The sequence below is a fragment of the Amyelois transitella genome, chromosome 3 (genome assembly GCF_032362555.1).
Source record: "Amyelois transitella isolate CPQ chromosome 3, ilAmyTran1.1, whole genome shotgun sequence".
Lineage (NCBI taxonomy): Eukaryota > Metazoa > Arthropoda > Insecta > Lepidoptera > Pyralidae > Amyelois > Amyelois transitella.
This window is the reverse complement of record NC_083506.1, coordinates 10793721-10817427: the sequence shown is the minus strand read 5'-3', so window position 1 is coordinate 10817427 and position 23707 is coordinate 10793721. Positions and strand designations below refer to the sequence as shown.

The 23707-nt window shown below is 36.5% G+C and overlaps 1 protein-coding gene across 1 annotated transcript in view; it reads left to right on the top strand.

Moving 5' to 3' along the window:
• LOC106129836 (protein eiger) overlaps positions 1-22788 on the top strand; it is a 31588-nt gene extending 8800 nt beyond the window's left edge. The window contains exons 2-8 of the mRNA XM_013328526.2: positions 14174-14350; positions 15560-15704; positions 16006-16132; positions 19776-19869; positions 21014-21092; positions 21383-21534; positions 21935-22788. Of these exons, the coding sequence (XP_013183980.1) occupies positions 14174-14350; positions 15560-15704; positions 16006-16132; positions 19776-19869; positions 21014-21092; positions 21383-21534; positions 21935-22207 (1047 nt within the window). The 3' untranslated portion in view covers positions 22208-22788. The remainder of the gene's footprint in view (positions 1-14173; positions 14351-15559; positions 15705-16005; positions 16133-19775; positions 19870-21013; positions 21093-21382; positions 21535-21934) is intronic.
• Positions 22789-23707: the final 919 nt, after the last annotated feature.

Sequence of the window (23707 nt, the reverse complement as noted above, 5' to 3'; positions counted from 1 at the left end):
ATCAGGTGGGGTGCTTCGTACATGCAGGGCTGCTTATCATCTTCCCGGATATTGGGGTTAATATGATGCTGAGATAAGACTATGTTGTTAGTATTGAATATTATGCTGAATATAGCGACGTATAGAGATTTCACATGGATTTAACAACGAAGAGGGAAATTACTCACTTTTTTTGGTGGTGCACTTTTATTTATTTCCAGAGTCACGTTAAATTCTTAACTGTAGAGATTTTTTCTGTGTGTTTTATAGGTTAAGTTATATTGTTACTTGAAGTATAAGAAAAACACTGAAACATGATGATATCTATGTCCCTGTCCTGAAACATTTTCATTACATTTACTGAATCTAATAAGGATGTAGATAAACACATTTTTTGATCCTTTTCATGGTGTCTAGCGACTTCTGTATTCCCGCTATCTCTCGGCATTTCTCCTACTCGCGGAGGTCAAGAAAAAAGTTATATACAGTAATCATGTCTATATCTCTTGCGAGTAGACAGAGCCGAAACAGTCCCGGAAGACTAAAAGACCACGCTCAGCAGTTTGGTTTAATGATAGACGGACTCTGTGGCGCAGCGGTAGTGCGCTTGTCTGTGACACCGGGGGTCCCGGGTTCAAATCCCGGCCAGGGCATGATGAGAAACGAACTTTCTCCGATTGGCCTGGGTCTTGGATGTTTATCTATATAAGTATTTATTATAAAATATAGTATCGTTGAGTTAGTATCTCGAAACACAAGTCTCGAACTTACTTCGAGGCTAACTCAATCTGTGTAATTTGTCCCAAAAAAAAAAAAAAAGTTCTTCTGAAATATTTCCATTGAACTTCCGTTTTTTATAAATAATCCTATGGAGTTCGGGCGAAACACTATAATATATAGTCACAAATTAAAAGGCGACTTCTGACGTCTCTCGTAATGGCAGCCGTCGGAGTCACGTCTCGGCCGCATGCCGTGAATTACAAATATCAGCGTTTTGCGATCCCGATGCTTTCAATGCACTTGCGTTATTTCAGGCGCAAAACTAGGCTAACGCAATTTCGCGTTTGTGATTCGTGGTACGGGAACAAGCCGGCGGCAAAATGAATGATAAATAACTATAAATGTACTGTAGTGATTTTTAAAATAAAAACGCCATGCTGAAAACTTAAGTATTTTTTGACGTCATTATATGTTATTGTACATAAGTATATAGGAGGCGCCATCAGTTTGGCAGACATTCGATTTGCACTATGTGGCGTACCATCGATGTGAACACCTTCGCATTTAACGTTTGCTTTTAAATGGTATACATTTATATTGTGCGTCAATTAAGAGCATACATATCTATATTTTTGTTTGCTCAGCTGTGCCAATATAAATAAATAAAGCTGAAAGTTTCCCAATTTTTTTCCACTTGCCAATCTTGAAGGTGTTCTTCTTTTGGGCTATGTACGCGACAACTTAAAATAATATATTAATTCTCAAACAGTACAGGTCGCGCCATCTTTTAGACCGTGACATACAACTATTTAGCGCGCAAATATAGGAAAAAGCATAGCAGACAGTAATGCCATCTAGTCAATAGTGTTAAAATTACGACGTATGTCAATGTCCATTATATTGACGTATATTGACATTACATTGACGTATCGCCAATAGTAATAAGTGATGTCGCTACTCGCTCCGAGATGTCTCCCTACGGTTTCTAGAACAATCAATACAGTTCGAAAATGCTAGATGGCTCTAGAATGCGAACACTAGAAAAAGAGGGATTATTCTGGAACAGGTTGATTCCGTATATATAGACGAAATGTTTGCTCCGAGAGTTAGTTGTGCCTTGAATTCGACATCGAACAGCCCGAGGAAAATAATAGTGCGAGCTAAATAGTGAATAACAGACAGTGCATTTAATACAGTAAATAGTGATAGTGAATAAATAGACAGTGCATAAAATATAGTTTACAGTTATAGATACAGAGTTAGTTGTGATTTGAATTCGACATCGAACAGTACGAGAAAATAATAGTGCGAGCTAAATACAGTAAATAGTGATAGTGAAATAATAGACAGTGCTAAATACAGTAAATAGTGATAGTGAATAAATAGACAGTGCATAAAATATAGTTTACAGTTATAGATTCAGAGTAAGTTCTGACTTGAATTCGACATCGAATAGTGCGGGCAAATTACAGTTACAGAACAGTTTAAGTGTCGGGAATAGTTAAACAATTTTATATATTATATAGTGATATAGTGATATAGACTAGATTGATTTATAGACAGTTATCATAGACAATAAAAGACAGTAAAGTGGTGACTGGTGTTTTAATCCTTCGAACCTATAGTTCGTGCATATGGGATACTAAGGCGCGTCTTCAGACAAACCCGTGTCCCGCACATCGTGGTCCTTCGAGCCGGATCGAAGGGTTTTTAGCATGCCAGTTACAAGATCGCAGTCCGGAGCGGCCCGCCGACAGGCCCCCGCTATCGACACACCGACAGTTTCCGCTGAAGTAAAACCAGAAGAAGTACAGTTGCCCATAGAAACTCCTACTGTACCACCGACGGCCATGACAGAGCCTACAGCAAAATCTAATAGAACTAGTAAAAAATCAAATAAATCACAGCGTCTTGCCCTCGCATGGAAGGAAGTAGCTCGCGCCAAGTATGAAATGGCACTCGCCGAATTCCGCGCAATAGAGGCAGCGGAAACCGACATCGAAGAAGAGTCCCAAATCGACGAAACCGAATCACGACATCGTGTAACACAGTGGCTGGAACAACAGGACACAGAAATACAGGAGCCTCTCGCACCCCGTGACGCTTTATTACAGTCTACAGTTCAAGCCGTCACAACAGCAACAGTAAACGCGGGAACACCGGCCAACGTCCTACAGTCCACCACAACCCGTGACGCCCCTCCTCGTCCGTTTCCTTTCGTATCGGGCGTTGCGGTACCTACAGCGAATGTGGTGGAACCAAATAGAATCCAGCAATTTTCTGCGCCCCTTAATGTGCCATCAAACAACAAAATAGAAAATATGGAAGAAAGAAGACCAACTTCAACTACAACGGGCAATATCAATTTAACAGAATTAGCCGAGGCCATAGCACTAGCAGCACGCTCAGGGCGACCAACAACAGTACCGAAATATATAGGAGAGCTACCATATTTTAATGGCGCATATCAAGAGTGGCTAGCTTATAGTGCAGCATTTACAGAAACAGCTAGTTACTTCACAGATATAGAAAATACAGCACGCCTTCGCCGATCACTTAAAGGAAAAGCTCGAGAAGCCGTCAATTGTTTATTGATAGCCAACGCAAAGCCCACAGATATATTAAAGACATTAGAAACCAGATTTGGCAGACCGGATTCCATCGCACTTTCAGAATTAGACCGTTTACGCAATCTTCAGCGTACTACAGATGCTCCAAAAGACGTATGCGAGTTTGCCAGTAAAGTACAGAATAGTGTGGCAACTCTACAGGTTTTAAAGCGAACATATTACTTACACAATCCAGAAATAGTGAAAGCACTAACAGAAAAGTTAACTCCAGTTCTTCGATATAGATGGTTTGATTTCGTCACAGATACAGAACAACTAGATGAACCAGACTTAGTGAAGTTTAACAGATTTATAAATAGAGAAGCTGAACAATGTGGAAAATTTGCACCACCAGAAGTGATCGAAAGCTCCCATGAAAATAAAGACAGAAATAACAGGAAACAGTTACACAGAACGTTCAGCATAGACAGCAACGAATCAAAGAAAAGCACAGTTCAACAGCGACAGCCTAATTGTTTAATATGCAAAAAGTATGGTCATATAAGTGCGGACTGCATCAACTTCAAACAGGCTAACAGTGATAATAGATGGAAACTAGCAAAGGAAAACAGTTTATGTTACAGGTGCCTACGTTATAAAACAGCATCGCATAAATGTAAAGCGCACCTTTGTGGAATAGACAGTTGCCAACGCACACATCACCCTCTGCTCCATTTTGCAAAGAAGACAGAACATAATAGAGAAGTTGCAGAGGCAAAACAGTCAGAAAAAGAAATAGTTACATCGACAACAGTATCGAATCGGAACATACTCTTAAAGATATTGCCAGTAACAGTATCCGGACCTGAAGGTTACATCGACACTTTCGCGCTTCTTGACGACGGGTCAACAGTAACTTTGATAGATGAAGGCACAGCTAATCGCATTGGTGCCCAAGGACCCGTCGAATCCTTACAGTTAGAAGCCATAGCCGGAACAAGAGTATGTAACAGCACCTCAAGACGTGTGACCATTAGTCTACAAGGACGTGGTAAACAGTATGATATACAGGCTCGCACTATCAAGCGACTACAGCTATCACCACAGTATATATCCGAAGAAGCCATCCAAAATTGTGATCACCTGCGCGACATCCGCGAAAAGTTGTCATGTAGACAAGGACAACCAACAGTTTTGATAGGCCAAGATAATTGGCACCTCTTGATTGCTAATAGTGTTCGACAAGGGAATTTGAATCAGCCAGTTGCCTCCCTCACCCCACTAGGTTGGGTGTTACATGGTGTAAATAATAGAGTTTCGGAACATCGAGTACACCATTATAGAACATACAATAAAGATAGAATAGACAATGTAATCAGAGGAAAAGAAACAGGAAAACCGAATCAAAAACAGCGAAGAAAAACAGTCATTAAACGAGAGTATAGGACAGCATCGCCATATAAACAAAAGAAGATCGCGAAACCGAATAGTTACAAACAGGCATATAGACAGAAGAAAATAGAGAACAAACAGAATAGAAAACATAGTGGTCAAATAGAAGAATACAGAGATGCTCACCGATTTTTGTGGAGTAAAAACCCACCAATCGTATACAGAGTCAACACCGTCATACCTGAAGTCCGATACCGGCGGGATGGCCCGCCAATAGAATACAGAATGAAGACAGTTACACCTCCACTCCGATACCGGCGGGAGCATCATAGAGAAAGAAATTTAATTGACTCGCGATACAGTTATAATAGTTATAGAAGACCAATCGCAGCTCCGCACTACATAGACAAAAGGAACACAAATAGAAGCATTTCTCCGACGGGATGGCACAGTTATAGCAACAGAGATATAGATAAATGGCAGTATCCACAGAAGCTCAATACAGAGACTTATAGTTCCGCCTATAGAATTTACAGAAGAAATAGCAGTTGTCGCTCCCACGGAGTATTTGCGGCGACGAGTCCGCCGCCGCACGGCGGGAGTATGTACGCGACAACTTAAAATAATATATTAATTCTCAAACAGTACAGGTCGCGCCATCTTTTAGACCGTGACATACAACTATTTAGCGCGCAAATATAGGAAAAAGCATAGCAGACAGTAATGCCATCTAGTCAATAGTGTTAAAATTACGACGTATGTCAATGTCCATTATATTGACGTATATTGACATTACATTGACGTATCGCCAATAGTAATAAGTGATGTCGCTACTCGCTCCGAGATGTCTCCCTACGGTTTCTAGAACAATCAATACAGTTCGAAAATGCTAGATGGCTCTAGAATGCGAACACTAGAAAAAGAGGGATTATTCTGGAACAGGTTGATTCCGTATATATAGACGAAATGTTTGCTCCGAGAGTTAGTTGTGCCTTGAATTCGACATCGAACAGCCCGAGGAAAATAATAGTGCGAGCTAAATAGTGAATAACAGACAGTGCATTTAATACAGTAAATAGTGATAGTGAATAAATAGACAGTGCATAAAATATAGTTTACAGTTATAGATACAGAGTTAGTTGTGATTTGAATTCGACATCGAACAGTACGAGAAAATAATAGTGCGAGCTAAATACAGTAAATAGTGATAGTGAAATAATAGACAGTGCTAAATACAGTAAATAGTGATAGTGAATAAATAGACAGTGCATAAAATATAGTTTACAGTTATAGATTCAGAGTAAGTTCTGACTTGAATTCGACATCGAATAGTGCGGGCAAATTACAGTTACAGAACAGTTTAAGTGTCGGGAATAGTTAAACAATTTTATATATTATATAGTGATATAGTGATATAGACTAGATTGATTTATAGACAGTTATCATAGACAATAAAAGACAGTAAAGTGGTGACTGGTGTTTTAATCCTTCGAACCTATAGTTCGTGCATATGGGATACTAAGGCGCGTCTTCAGACAAACCCGTGTCCCGCACAGGCTATAAGCCAAACAAATGTCTCCTACACACTACACATCTAGCCAGGTAATGTATTAGGTAGGTACAGTAGTAACCGGAAAGCCGGATGTTATGACTGTTTGCCAACATTAATTTGTATCTCTATGTCATTATTAAAAATGCTGCAGTGCAGAGTTTTATCAATAATAATTCTATACTAATATTATAAAGCTGAAGAGTTTGTTTGTTTGAACGCGCTAATATCAGGAACTACGGGTTCGAATTGAAAAAAATTTTTTGCATCGAATAGACCATTTATTGAGGAAGGCTTTAAGGCTATATAATATCACGCTGCAACTATAAGGAGCAAAGAAATAATGGAAAATGTGAAAAAAAACAGGCAAAATTATTCATTCAAAGATGAATGGGCTTCAATGATGCCCAAATTGAAAAATGTATGTCGTAAAAGGCAAATAAGGGATAGCCAAGCCTAGCAACCTGTCACTATTTGAATCTCAATTCTATCGTTAAGCCCAACAACTGAACGTGGCATAACAGTCTTTTCAAGACTTTTGGCTCTGTCTACCTCGCAAGGGATATAGACGTGATTCTATGTATGTATGTTTGCAAAGGTTCTACGATTATTCACCAGTTTTATGTTAGTAGAAGACACGAGTAAATTAACTAATGAGTATACACGACGTACTAAAAGTCACTTACGATGGCGTATAAATCTTTACTTGTCTCATGGACTTGTGGTCCTATTCTCCGTGACAGTGAACTAGTGCCCGCGGGAGTTTTGGGAAACGAATTCTTAATTGGAAACCCTGTTTATAAAAGCAAATATTGACTTCTTTATTTAACAATGTTCGATGCTTATTTTGCCTACATGCTTAACCTACTTATCGCCACCTCTAATCGAAAATTTACTAACCTATAAGTACTTACAGGTTATGATTTAACTAGTTTGAAGCCCGTGAAGGGTTTTCGCAGCCGCCTGAAAAGACCTTTGATGTGGAATTGGATTGAAAGCCCGACGATTATGTTCACCGGCTCCTTTACAAAAGCAATCGTGTGAAACGACTGCTCAATAAATTTACTTGGTGAATTAAGAGAAGTTAGGAAATGCTTAAACTTTTTAAAGAGTGTTTATACATACATTCATAAAAACACGCCTCTTTCCCGGAGAGGTAGGCAGAGACTACATCTTTCCACTTGCCACGATCTCTGCATACTTCCTTCGCTTCATCCACATTCATAACTCTCTTCATGCAAGCTCGGCGGTTTCGGGTACTCTTGACCTGACCCCCTTGCCAGGACGTCCTTGATTTCTATGTTTCTAACGAATGTTGGTTTAATGTTTTAGAAACGAATAAGGTAGGTACATATTGTGTAAAACATAGTTCAGAAGAGTATTTTGTCAGCCCGAAGGGCCGCAACTAAGAACCAAGACTGTAGTCTCTCAATAGCTAGATTTATTTAATATTAATATTTTTCTACGATGACTGGGCCCGCTCAAAGATAAATGCTGACGTTGTTATGCTCCCAATATTCAAACCACAAAGTTCAGTTTATTTATGGAAATGTAATTATTTCTTCAATGGACGATGACTAATTATTATTTATATGAGTCAACGCTTTATCATGAGTGACCACTGTATGTGATATAACAATACTGGGAATATAACTAATATTTCCAAATAAACAAGTCTTAAATAGTTTACTTTCAGCTACTGAACTGTGCTACATCTTTTTACATTTCGGAATAAAAAGTACCCTATATGTTATTCCAAGTTATATTCTACCTGTATTAAATTTCGTCAAAATCTATTCAGTAGTTTTTGCGTGAAAGAGGAACAAATACATCCGCATGCATACATATAATATTAGAAGAATTGTTTTTTAAATGTGCAAAACAATTTACCAACAAAAGTTTCAAACGTATTTTTTCGATTACCCCACTCTTTTGTAGTTCATAGCGGCAATAAAACAGGGAACTTTTAAAAAGCTCGTAATAAAATAAAAATACAATGTAACAAAACAACACTTGTAGGACTTTGTTGGTTGGTGCCCTTCAGTGGAATAATGTTGATTCTATGACGTAAATCTACACTTCATACATAAAATCTCATGGCACGTTTATATCGCTGATAAACTTGATTTCGCTTCACATTCTGTTGGATATTTTTTTTTCTAAGTAACCGCGTCCGTATCGCTTTCATAGTAATTTTAAGATTGATACAGAAGAATTTAAAAAAAATAGTGCAACAGGCATCGACGATACAGCCCTTAAGATCGATTTTTTTAATTGCCTTGCATTTAATATGCTATTGTCAATGATGTGTAAGTTGCTAAAATAGTTTTTATTGTACCAATATTTTGCGAAATAATAAATATTATGCAGCAGTTTATACAGTGTGCTTGCGTGGGCGGCCTACCAAAGGGCAAGGGTCATCGCGGACTGCACTCCCATGGGCGACAGATAAATTGGAGACGAGTTGGCTCAAACGAATTGTTTTATGATAATTGACAGGTCGGGACGAATGGGACGTGCTTTATACGACTGCCACTTAACACATCGAATAACACTTATGCTGTTATTATGAATTGATGACTTTAAACTCTCTAGAACTTTTTTTTATATTTGGACGTTGGATATCTTCCAAGGAGGTCATTAATTTTTAGGTCAAATTTACTCGTTTACAAAAAATATAATTTCAACGTTATGCCCGTTGGACTATTGTGTGACATCAATATTAGGACTACTAGTATCTACTCATTAATAATACTAAATTTTACAGTTAAATGATTTGTTTGCTCCATTTCAAATTAGTTACATATTATTAAAGATTTACCGTCATCATCACATTTTATTTCTGAATTTCGTGAACGAGCTCTGCAAAATTTCTACGGCCGAGCCAATTAAACTTTAAAAGCATAGAATCAGAGTAAAATTTACGTTTAAATATTCACTTTTTTAAATTAGTTTTCAACATTGTATCCGTAAAATGTAAAACGGTTAACTAGGTAGCAGGTATTGTTAGTATGCCGGCTTTAATTAGCTATTAGATGTATTGGGAACTAGATTATGCAGGTCGTTATCAATCTATTTCCAATAATTTCAACTAACAAGCCAAATTAAATGAATTAAAAGTGAATACTTTTTACCCAATTTTCTAAAACAAAAAAAGTTAAAATTAGATTGCATTTAAACTTTTTGAATAATTAAAAAAACATCCTCCATAATTAAAATTTAACAATTAATAATCATTAAATAGAATGAAGACGACAACGTGGTAGACGGAGGCATTATTGCGAGTTTCTGATGTAAAGGAAGATCAAAGGAGACGATGTAGGTAGTGAAGGAAGCAGATTACATATTAATTGGACAGGGAACACCTCCCAAAAGACAACTTTGAACTTGGGTACCGGCTCTAAACATTCATTATTACATTCAATATGTATGCTTTCATTAAAACATAATAAACTTACAGGTATATATACATTCACGCCTTTTTCCATATAACAAATATTCAATAGCCGTGTTCAGCTGGCTGGATTAAAATGATTTTATTTCCACTTTAAATTAAGAGCCTTCTATTAAATTTTATTGTTAACTCATACATACATATATGTAAAAGTTAACATATAATCACGTCTATGTCCCTTGCGGGGTAGACAGAGCCAACAGTCTTGAGCGGACTGGTAGGCCACGTTCAGCTATTTGGCTTTAAGATAGAATTGAGATTCGAATAGTGACAGGTTGCTAGTCCATTGGCTAAAAAAGAATCTCAAGTTTGTAAGCCTATCCCTTAGTCGCCTTTTGCGACATCCACGGGAAAGAGATGGAGTGATCCTATTCTTTTTTGAATTGGTGCCGGGAACCACACGGCACATGCACGGCACCGCACTGCATTGTTAACTCCTGTAAGTAAATTAGGTTTATCGTTTTTGAAACATTTCAGAGAATAACATCAGAATTTGGAATAATACCTATATTAAATTTTCATTATGCGTTCTCCAGTCTGCGCATGTAAAAAAAAGTGTTTTAAAAATTTTACATTTGTTTAGAGACGCCATCTACATTATCGCTATTACTCTCTGTTACTTTGAAAGAATAAATTGTGAAAGCGATCGTTCTTCTTCCTTTTACGTTCTATCCTCTCTTTCCTATATTTGTGGTTAACATCAGTGTTAGAAAGAGAGATGATGAGACATTTACCTTGTCATCGTAAATGTATTCGGGTAATTCGTGATTTTTTTTTGTTTTTCTCCACAGGTACATACCTAATGTACCTTAACTAGTGTAATTGTTTACCTGCATTGTATACACGTGGTTCAGAGTAGGATAGGCTGGTAATCTGTCATACAGGTTTTCTTACTACAGACACCAGTCTCTCACATAGATCATTATTTTATAACTGCATGGTTCACCTTACTTCTTATTTTTTAACTGTGTAATTCTATGTGAGAGAGGAAATATAAAGATTAATTTTTAATTCTCTAACATTGACAAGGCACATTTTATTGACTATATCTCTAACTCCGGTCTTAAAACTGTTGCAACAGGCGGTCTCCAAGGCTCCAAAGTTAAAGTGATCTCGTTACGGCAGTGAGGCTCGGCCCCCCGGGATTACGCGGGAAATGGCGGGCAATTCACTTAGCCACTCGATTTCGACATCATCCTGGAAAATTCACTTTTCCCATTTTGTTGCACGCCGATACGGATGTAGGTACTTTCTGCATGTGTTTGTTTGGAGTATTCTTATGGAAAATCACGTATTTCAAGCTAGGTAGTAGCTACACTCTGCAATAAGAAAACTATACAGTTTTGACTATTCAGGGACACACTTACTTTTATTACTGCACATTGCATTGAAAAACCGACTTTATTTTTATTTTATTCTATTAAATTTTGATCTACAATCTACAAAACCATTTATTACATACAATTCTTTGAGTGCCGTGTGGTTTCGGGCACGTTAGATTAGGACCGCTACACATCTTTCCCATGGGTGTCATGGATGATGTAAAAGACGACTAAGGGAAAGGCTTGTAAACTTGGGATACTTCTTGTAAGCGATGAGCTAGCAACCTTTTTGAATTTTTTTCATTTTTTGAATTCCAATTCCATCATTTAGCCATACAGCTGAACGTGCATTACCTTTCGGTTAATTCAAGACTGTAGGGTCTGTCTACCCCGTAAGGGATAAAGACGTGACTATATGTATGTATGTAAGTACAATGAAAACAAAAACTTAATATTTTAATTATTAAAGCCGACTTTGCTTTGAACGTGATGCAATTAACAGATCATCGCCCCAGCCGACCCCAAAATGATGAAAAGCAAAAAAAATATCGAATCTAAATAAAGCTGTTGATATGATTCCCGTCGATGCCGGCTGCCAAAACACGCGCTTTGATTGTGACTTCTAATGAATGGACTGGCGTCTCTGGGTTGGAAGCAGTACAAAAATTCGCTGCCTTTATGACCGTGCTAAATATTTGACAATACATTTTATCGATCTCAACCGTGTTGTTTTGCAAACGGTAGGTAATTTTATTTACAGGGATTCTGTTTTTCGCAAACACAATTACGGCCGGAGCTAGTACGAAGTCGGATAAAGTAAACAATGTCAACAAAGTAAGAGTCTATAAACAATGAAAATATTAAGCGATGTTGTATTATTGTTGGTCAGGTATTTTCACCAATACAAAAAGAATAGGACCACTCCATCTCTTTCCCATGGATGTCGTAAAAGGCGACTATAAGGGATAGGCTTACAAACTTGGGATATTTTTTTTAGGCGATGGGTTAGCAACCTGTCACTATTGTCATTAAGCTAAACAGCTGAACGTAGCCATTCAGACTTTTTAAGACTGTTGGCTCTGTCTACCCCGCAAGGGATATAGACCATATGTATGTATGTAAGGTATTTTCAGTATATAATAATAGCTTTATAGCAGCTAATCAGTGATGATATTACAAAGTAGATTACTTCTTTTTCTCTGTCTGTACGCTGCGCTCATCTCGGAAACTTGTGGACGGATTCTGTTTGAAATGTTAGAAAAAGGGGTTTTCCGAGGAAGGTTTAACTATAAATGCTACCCGTGCGAGGGCAGAGCGGGCCGCTTGTAATTTATATGGGAAGACGGATCATTGGAGAGACAATTGCCTTTCCAATCTTATGTATAAAAGTCTCGTGTCACAATGTTCGTTCCCGCTCTCCTCCGAAAAGGCATGAACGATTTTCATGAAATTTTGTAAGCATATTGGTCTGAGAATCGACCAACATCTATTTTGCATACTCCTTAGTAGTTGTCCACCCTTAACATTTTTTTTAACTAGAAATTACTTAAAAATATTTATATGGCAAAACAAACTAAATTAAGCTAGTATGTAGATATATTATTATCGAAGATGTTTCATGGTTATGGCCTATTTCCCGTTTCATATCTTAGTTCGCAGCCATATGCCTCATTACATCATAATATTACTGCGAATGCTTCCATCAAAATACCGTAGGTACCGTACAGAGTGACTAGAGTTATATTTACTCGTAGCATTGAATGGTTGTCAAGCATTTTTTGATTCCAATGGATCGCGTACATAAATCTAAATAAATTATCTTCTGTCTCTGCTGAAGCTGAAATAAACGCCTTTGATATAGGACGACATTTTGTCGTTGTTATTTGATTTAATCTAAGTATTTACTTTCTACATTTCCTTGTAGGAATTTTCCTTACTCCGACTTTTATGTATTATTCACTTTAATCTAAAAAAAACTCAATAATGAACTCAAATTGAAAACATCTTTTAAAATGTCAGGGTTTATTCGTTTCTATTCTGCCTAAAACGATAAGAACTATACGTTTCTGAAGAACTAATAGGTGAAAATAAGTATTCTATCAATTTAGTCTCATAATCATAATTTGATGGATTCCTGAAACACTTTATGAAAATTTGATTATTTCTAAAATTATTTATTTTGTTTCGTTAATTGGGAAACTTGAGGTCTTCAAATTTCACGAAAATCGTTTTAAGTTTAAGACCTTTATTTATTCGATTCTGCGAAACAATTAAATTTCCAGTTTGTGAAGTATTGAAGTCTCCACGAAATTCAAGATTTCTAAAATTTCTTCAAACAGAACTTGCTATCTTGCTTGTTTTGTAATTATCTAAATAAGCGAAGTTGACCCCTGACTCCACATCGCCCAAGGATATTTACTGGAAAGACGAACCAGTATTTGTAGAAAATCAAAGAAATAACACACAGTAACAATTCGCTTTAATCGCTGTCTGTGTTTAAAAGCCTCATTTCATCGGTAACCTGAAAACATTGTATGACTGTACGATTTACGATTTCTAAATGGAGGATCAAGATGCCATAAATCCTTCAAGAGTGTTGTACGAGTCCAAATATGTTTTAGGCACAAACTCATAAAATGTTATAAAGTTTGTAGCACACTCATAAAGACGCTTGCTGAATTTCGATCAATTGAAACAAGGACACGTTTATTTTTAAATCAACATTAATCCTTTCAACCTGGTCATTTTATACAAACGCTTACCGCTGTCTCACTTACTCATGATACTAATTAATACGAAGGAGTGAAAAAGGATGAACATTATACGGTTGCTGGCTAATCACATGCCTCTATAAAACTCGTCTGCGTTTCATATTTCAAGGGCTCGGTTAATTGCACAGAGGTAAATGGCTACATTTATTTACTGATTTGCATTCATAATCTCACTTACGCTCATAAAAAATATATTGGAATTTTAAGCAGTCATATTAAAAAACCTCGATTCTCTAGACAGGTTTCTTAATATGACTGCTTAAAATTTCGACGTTTATACGTACGTATGAGTAGATACGAGTAGATAGGAATGAGTATCTGACTACATTGGATCAAGTGATAGCTGGTATGAAAGTAGAATACAACCGATAGTCTGAACTGACATGATGAACAGCGTGATAATACAAAATTAAAATTTATTCCTATTATTCTTTCAGATTTACACGGACGACGACAGTCCCAAAGACAGCAAGGATGTCCCTGATGAGTTCCTGGTCAAATTACATGGTCTCACCGAGCTGGAAAACGACACCGATGATGATGACGTTATGTATGGAGACGACGACGCGGAGAGCGGGGATTGGTACCCTGATTATGACAAGCATAGGGAAAAGGTTAGTGCAAATGATTGTGAAGTGAAGGAGAGAGAAATGCCTAGAATTATTCTTCTTTCTCTTGGCGTTAGTTTTGATTACATCCTTATCTCTACTAGTATTGCTGAGTAAGTCATTGAAAAAAGAGAGCTGGGTCCTGAAACATAGCAGTGGAAAAATGCAACACGCAAAGATGAGAGGGAGATATATAGAAAAGGAAGGACGAAAAAGAGATAAAAGAGAGAGAGGTGGCAAGCAACAGGCGATATGAACATAATGTGAGATCTTAAGATGCTCTCATTACCGACTTCTATTAGGATCAAGAATTGTCGGCCCACAACCGTAAAGATTATACCTATTGTGCCCGTAACAGCTTAAAGCAATTGTTGAATACAATATTACGTGACACAATAGAGTTGATTCCAAGTAATTAATCAGTGCAGCCACCAGTTCCTTGCTAATTGGAACCAATTTAATCAAGGATTTGAAAGGGAATACAGAATTTAGTTATAATACATTATTGATATCATTATCAAATTAGTAATTTTGCACATTATTGCAAAGTATTAGCTTAAAACAAAACCTCTTTTTTAGATTTTCATATTTTTAAACATCGAATACAAAATAGTAGATCAGCTTATTCCACCTTATATGGAGAGTTGAAATCTAAATGCTGGTATAAAAACTTATATATTATACCTATGACTGTGAACTCATCGGAAGTTTTTGTGTCTCATATGCTAAAGTGATAACGCAACGAAAGTTACCACTTTGTTAAAGTTTACTAAACATTATTTAGCATTAAATGATGTCATACATCACAATAAATAAATAAAATAAATAAATATATACGGGACAAATTACACAGATTGAGTTAGCCTCGAAGTAAGTTCGAAACTTGTGTTACGAGATACTAACTCAACGATATTATATTTTATAATAAATACTTTGATAAATACTAATAAAAACATAAAATAGTGACTCAATTATGTAGCCGACCTACAAAGATACTGCCCCAAATATAAACAAATGCGTTCCGAGTGTTTACTGCTAATATATTTTATCAATGTGCGTCAAGTATTTTCATGTTATTTCAAAGGTGCTTTTCCACTCTTCATGTAAAAATATATCGTACAATTGAATGATTCACGATTTTTAATATGTAATACAAAATAACCTCGATTATTTTGATCTCGATAATATTTATTAATAAAAATTTAATGCCCCCAGATCGGTACCACGAACATGGTGAAACTAGAGCCTGATGACTTCACGGACTCGGTCCTAACCTTCGGTGCAGATGACCTGGCGCAGATGAACTACTTAAAGCAAATCAAGAAGATGATCAACGACAACCCTGAAAACCCTGACATCGGTAATTCATCCATCCATCATGTCTAATCCTTACGGGGTACACAGAGCCAACGGTCTCGCAAAGACTCTGAATATCAAGTCTATCATAAAGCATCCAGCTAAACGTGGCATTAGAGTATTGTGTTTTTGAAATAAATACGGGATTTATGATTGTGTTTTATTGTTATCTTATGGGTCCTGGAGTCTTGAAAAACATGACATCCCAACTCAAAAGCTCCATTTTGCTGAAACGTTTAATGAAATCGCTTTCTCTAATACTCAATAACTTTAATAAATTAATCGTTTACCAATTATGTTGCCAGGATCTGCTCTACCGACGCTGCAGACGTCCACAGAACACGAGCGAGTCCGGGAGAAGCGAAATGTTTTGCCAGCCAATGCGCAGGAGCAGGTCGCCTCGCCGCGGGTGATATCTAAAACAGATGAAAGGTAAACATTTTTTATTTATTTTTATATAATTACAATTCTAATAAGCGGAACCGAATCATCAACGGCCTTTATATATAAAAGAAATTACTGGTTTCACCTAATTCCTCTGACGCACTGAAGTTATAATCAAATATAACAGTAGCTAAATAATTTACGAAGAAGTGACATCATCATATAAAATCAATGGTGTACAACAAATGTTTCGTGTGAACTAACGACCCCGCAGGGCATTATTGGGCATGGAGACTTGTCTAGACAGAACGATAGTGCAGAAGAAATACATAAGCACGGATAAATTGCAAAGATTGAGTTAGACCTTATGTCTAAGGGTTATGTTACGTTATCGTATCCTAATAAAGCGGTACCATGTTTTATAATAAAACATACCTATACATGGTGTCTGGTAAAGCACGTTGCATTCTATCTAATATTAAGCAAGGAGTACAAAGTGATATTAAAGCCGATTTCCTGTATTGCTCTGATGTTATATAACTGAAAAAAAAATTCAATCTAGAAGTGTTAATTAATAATCCATCCGAAACTGACATTTTCTTTCTGTAAACATTTTCGTGAAAATTAATGATGAAACATCTTATGTTTGCTAAAAGATAAGGTTGTTTAACTCAATAACTTCGTTTTGTTATCCTCGTTGGCAACCCAGTCTATAAATTAATTAATCTTTTATTTAAACTTCGAGCCAAGACAATAAGACTGCTCCAGGCAAGATGATCTTTGTAAAGAAAGTACTTGTCTACTTGAAATTTAATAATAGCAACAAATAAGACGTTAAGTCACAATTAAAGAAAGATTTAATTGTATTTTTTTTTCTTTACAAGTTAACACTATTAAAATTTTATTGCATAATCTCATTATACCTCGTTTTGAAACTTGACATTTAAAAAATACTTATGTTGTCCCTTAAAAAAATATTCTACTCATGTATTCCGTCTTAATTACTAATTACAAGTGCCGTGTGGTTCTTGGCACCAATGAAAAAAGAATAGGACCACTCCATCTCGTTCCCTTCGTTCCCTTAAAAGAAGAATCTCAAGTTTATAAGCTTTCCCTTGATTGACTGTTACAATCTGCAGCAAAAGAGAAGCAGCTGGCATACACTAGATTTAAAAAAATATATAATCGCACGTCAAGATATAATGTTACGGTAACCGCATTCCACCCATCACACGACGTGAATGATTGGTCGTATAAAAATAACAATAAAGCTGGAGATTCAATGGCTCGGAAAAGGCGATTATTCCCTCAATGTTGGCACATTGGAATTTTAACATACTATTTCTACATAGTATGTTAAATTCCTTGTTTAAATGGATTATCAGGTTCACCATCTTAATTTACATAATGAATCCACAAATTCCGAAAAGTCTTCTTCTTGTCCATTCATACTTGAGCAGATTTACAAAGTACTTAGGCACTCTACACCTACTCGGATTTTTATAGATGCCTATCGATACCCAGTGAAACTAAAATAGTTCACTTGAATAATAATATCAACGTGACGTCGCGACTATTTTTCTATGAAAAGAAGACACTCGATCCCATTTCGCCCTTTTGCCCTTGCTTCGCAAAAATGAAAGGACTCCTAGAAAAAGCTTTTCATTTTTTCCAGAACCTTGATATCGTAAGCTACTCAATCGAGACTTGTCGGTAAATATTGCTGCGAAACCGTACGATGTTAGATTCATATTATATTTACGTAAAAATGTCACACGTACGAAATATATTGCTACCTTTTTCACGGTTATTTTTGTCAAGAATATTCCGAATACAATGTACTGAATTTCATAATATTCTTTGGAACTCGACGTGGGTTGATTCGTGTCTTCTTACTATGTAAAATATTCACTAATGAGAATGTGAACTTCGTTAGTTACCTACTTAATGAACACGCTTGTTTCTCATAAATAGATGAAAATATATTAGTTCCTAACCTTTCGTGGTAATGAAACTAATGCACTAAAGGCGTACATGGCAGAACATGTTCCATCTTTTGTCAATGTCAATAGTTATATCATGAGATGTTTTGGTTTCGAGCGATAAAAACGGCGTCGCGCTTACAATGCTAATGGCGGCTGTCCCTGTTGCGTTCCATTTTAAAGGACCATGAGTCTCGTACCGAAAAGTAATAAAGTGTTTATCTCCTTAGTTACATGCCTTGTCAACCTTCGCGTCAGAGTCAGTTAAAAACCTAAAATTAGACACTTTCTATGAAAATCCCCATAATTATAACTCGTCATTCTAGTCCATCAAACTTGACATCAACTAAAGTTCCCTGCGGATACGATACTAAAATAACAAGTAATGAAGCAAGTTGGATGGATCTCCGTGTAGCCGATATTGTCTTTGCGAACATAATAACATTGTTACAATCTATTTCACTTAGTCGTGCCTGGCTCCTTACTATATGAGACTCTAAAATTACGTATTACCTAACTTATGTTATAAGGTTTTTATATTAACGACTAAAAGTGGACTGTTGCGTTCAAATAAAAAAAATGTAACATCTTAGTCTGCGTTATCCATACTTCATTCGTCTTACTCGTATATGCATTTTGATCACTAGCCCATCCTGTGGATGTCGTAGGAGGCGACTACGACGACGGCACAACTCTACGAAAGAAACACTTAAAGAAACATTTGTTGTTACTGCCTCTAATTGTTTTTTGTCTATCGTTTTATTTATTCCTCAACGCACACTGTCGTTCAAAGTGTGCTATCAGAGTAATGAGTCTAATTTCTGTTAAAGACCAAATGGTCAAGATTTCAAAGTTCATACGTATAATATAAAAACCGCGGGAAGACGTATGCAATAATGTTACAGATCTTTTTTGAATACTTATATAACCTGTTATAATTACTTACACACATAAATGAAACGATCTTGTTTGAAAATAACTTTTGATTACTTAGTAAGTCTGTTAATACGAGTATGAATACTAAGCTCAAGTAATTATTATTTATTCGCGGTAATTAAAGTTCTGATGAGGTTTCATTTGGAAGATGAAAGGGCCCACTTCTTTTGGTTATAAATCACGTTTCTTTAGGGTGGATTCCCTTCGGAAATTATACTTGATTTTTGGACAAGACTTTAGTAATAAGCGAATTAGGTTATATGTTAGGATTTTATTTTGATACAACTGAAAAAGTATGTCATTATCAGACTTAAAATACAATATTAAGAGGTTACTAAGTGATTTCACTCACTTTCTGCCACTTATGAAGATGAAATGTGGTATTGTAGACAGGATATCATTACCACATAAATATTATTTGTTTTACGTGGGCTGATTAACGAGATAATCTAGTCTTATTAAATTCTACAATTAGCCAATTTGTCTTTATTTACCTTTTTACAAAAACTTTCGCTCTGGAAACTTTTGGAGTAATAAAAAATTTATTCTTTAAACGTCTTTATGAAGTGACTCCTCTACTTCTTCCTGGCTTTAGTCCCGGTTGCATTCTTACCAATCTCGAGAGAAGCTCGGGTCATGCCTTTGACCATCTACCCTAGATCGGGTGATTCAGGTTTTTCACGAAGCGACTCCCATCTGACCTCCTCAACCTTTGGAATGGAACCTAGCGCGTATTGGATCGAAGTGACTAATGACGTTTAAAATATTTTCAGGCGTAAAACGAAGAAATTCTCCGCGAACCTGAACACCTCTACGAAGCCCCCGATGCATACCATCGTGCGGACGGCTAGGAATAGCGACAGTGAGGTAGGTATTTGATCTATTATTAATTTGCAGCATTTAGATCGACAAAAGAACCCTATTTTTCAAATGGCGATGAAAATAATGATATATAAAATAAAGTAACAATAACATTGTAGTCGTACATTTGTAAAAAGGGTAATTTATAAACTTCGATCAATTATACTACATACAATTTTTAAAAAGGAATGAGTTAATGCGTTCACATACGATAAATTTTAAGTGATAAACTCTCATTTTAGTGAAATCTCAGCTAAGTTCTGAGTAGATTTTGTTAAAGCTTGCCGACACTCCTAAAAAGTTCCAATTGAGTCGTATAAAACCATCATGACCAATACATTATCGAATTAAATACATTTAATACTAAAACGTTCCATTTTTCGCAATCTTATCGATAATTACTCCTCTCTGTGTAGTGAGACGCCAATTTAGAAATAGCTCTCAAGACGCTTGCATACTACACAGTCATAAATCAAGCAGTCTTAAGCGTTTAGTATTTGCTACGGAATTAATTGCTTCATTGAAAAAAATAAAAAATTGTAAAGCTAATGAATTATTAGCATTTACATAATAAGGCTCTTTTGCTCTGTATGTTTAGCATTGTTCATGTCGTTTCCGAAGTAAACCGTTTCGGAAACAGCGCTAAATACCCATCTGTGTATAAAAAGTACCTACCCGAAACCGCCGAGCTTGCATGAAGAGAGTTATGAATGTGGATGAAGCGAAGGAAGTATGCAGAGATCGTGGCAAGTGGAAAGAGGTAGTCTCTGCCTACCCCTCCGGGAAAGAGGCGTGATTTTATGTATGTATGTATGTATGTATGTATAAAAAATATTTTATGTAGAGCACAGCCACAAAATGGCAATATAAAATCTAACGATATCCAAAAATAGCCGTATGCCTTAAACATTAAATTAAAGTTTGATGGTTATCTATCATGGTCTTCTACAGAGCCTAGGACGATTTAGAAAAGGTAACTCTGATACCAGTGTAAGCTTATCTTACTGTCATCTCCATTCTACAGGTAGGTATATGTCACGCTTGAGTCTTGAATCCCAGGATCCATTATGACTACTACCAAACATTAATAAAGCCAATTCCACTCTTTAAGATATCTATAGTTATTAAAACTACGCATTGTGATTTTCAGGAGAGACGGCCCTTCATCGCGGCTCATTTCCATGGTAACACGTCCCACCTCAGTCCAGAAATACACGAGCATTACAAAGGTACGAAAAAAATATGTTTTTATTAGGTATTTTATATTATGTGGGAATATGTTTGACCTAGACGTTTAGCAATGACAAATACCTAATAGCCAGTTTTGGCTGTTGCTATAGAATTAAATCGCCATCATGTCACCACAAGGTGACTAGACTTAACAGGTCTTTATGAATGCTATTAGTTAACAAGTGTACATAATATATTCTAAACCCATAACCCGTTTACTGTTGGTTCCCATCACAAATAAGATGAGGCGTTTCTGCTCCGGATTTTTATACGAATTCAATTCTTCCAGGTAACGGTTTGATCCGCGTGTCGCACGGTCACCACCACGACGTGTGGTACCCCTCACCATGGACCCTGGCTTCCCCCCACGCGAGGCCCACGCTCACCAGGAGTGGTCACGTTCATGTCCACCACACGGGAGTCTACCTTGTCTATGTTCAGGTGAGTTGTCGTCAGAGTGTCTAGTAGTTCCCGCCACGACGTGTGCTTTCCTTCCAAGTGATCATGAGAAGCCATATGCACGTCCGCCACACGAGGGTCTACAATCTTGTTTATATTTAAATGAGCTTTTATCAATAAGAGTCTTTACGTTCCTTCGCTGTTAGATTCGATCTCGGCTCTCCTCGCTAGATGATGGGTTACTTACTATGTCGTTTAAGTCTTTGTTATCAAGTTTTCTCGAAATCCTCACGATATGGATCTATCCTTTAACTGATCAAGAAACTCGGCAAATTATAAATCAAAATGGCGGCGATCTTTAGTTCCTAGTCGCCAACTATCACGATTTCCAAACGCCACCACTATCGATAGCTATCTGTAATCTGCTTAATTTGTTTCATAGATCTACTACCTGGACAGCCACGACGTCGTTTCCTGGGTGCTGCACCAAAACCAGGGCGAGACCTTAATGCAGTGCGCGCAGTCCACCCACTCATCAGACCTTGTCGACAAACCCAACTCCTGCTTCTCAGCCGCCGCCCTCTTCCTCCGAGCTGGTGACAAGTTAGCAGTCAAGAACACTGGCGGCGACCGCCACGCCCTCATGCAACCAGAAAAAAGCTTCATCGGCCTCATTAAACTAGCCGACGCCGAAGACCCAGAACAAGAACTATAACAAACGCAATTTTTTTTCTATAAGTGCCCGGGAATTGATGTCTTTTCGTGTTGTTAAATGGAGCTTTACAGAAAAGTGATATTTGTTATAGTCAAACAAGTGCCATTGTTGAAACAGTAATGTGTAAGAACAAATTAGGTTAGGATAACAACGCAAATATTCGCTCTGGATTTTCTACATTTACATACGATAATCTTTCGTTTGACAGAACCGAATTAGTAATGACGAAAGCTTAATATAAATTTTATAAAGCGGTGTTTGTAGATTCAAAAGTGATTTAGTTTTTCGATGTATTTACTAATATTGTTATAATTAAATTGAAGGATCTGTTATGCCATTGATATTTTAAGAATAGTATTAAAAATGACTGTTTTTCAATTTACGGTCTATGTAGCATGATATATCATTTTTGTTTTTGAAAAAAAAAACGCTTGAAGTGACTAGGTATAGAGCTACGATTACACTTAAAATTTTCGTAATTTATTATTAAGTACTATAATTATGTTATTCATATTTTAAGAAATGTCTTCGATTTATCGATATTCATGTTTTGTATGAGAATATTAAATAATACTAAAATATATTTTTGTTTTAATGCAAATATGTGATCCATAAAAATGTTAAACAATAATGAAGTAAAATTAGGATGACAAAGAAGTAAATAAATAAATAAACATGTTCTACTTGTGTTAAAGTAATGTTTCACGAATGTATGCCTCTTCTCACTTCTATTTTTAAGCTTCTTCTCACTTCTATTAGGTACTGTATTAGGTGTGTAATAGGAATTCAAATCATGATCGAAGCCCTTTCCAGGATCCATTCCAACTACATATTTAAAACCAACTGACCGTTGGTTGGTCAAACAAACCAACGGTCATTCCTACATAAAATAATTATTTGGTATATTTGTCATAAGTTCCTATGAATAAGTACGTCTTCACTTTTATAGAGATGGCAGAATGGAAAGTAAGCCGAAGGCAGAATCTAGTTTCAATGCGATACGTTATCGTGTTGAAAATGCAGGACAAACAAAAGTTAACTAGTTTACTACTTATAACAAGTAAACTTGAAATTTCATCCATTTTCTTGCCGTGTTTCAGTAAAATATTCAGCACCCAAAGTCAGCCCCTAGTCGTAGTAACATAACATTAACATTCAGAGAATCAAGAATTCATAAACAAACATCTTCCAAGAAGCGCCTGTTTTCATATTTGGTACATTGTATCGTGAATGTCTTATATACTTTGTTTTATTCAAGAAATGTCCCTTTTAAGGGAAAGGTCAGGAGGAGGCTGACAAGTATGACATAAATTCCAAGACGACCCCTACCTTTATTGATGCCCACACGCTTGAATATTTGTGGTACAGTCGGATTAGTTTGAGGTAGGAATCTCTTAATTAATGCAGAATTGAAGTAAATTTTAGACATATATATAGAATTTACTTCAATTCTGATATGATTATTTCACTGAATGTGAAGTAAATTCTATAGATATCTAT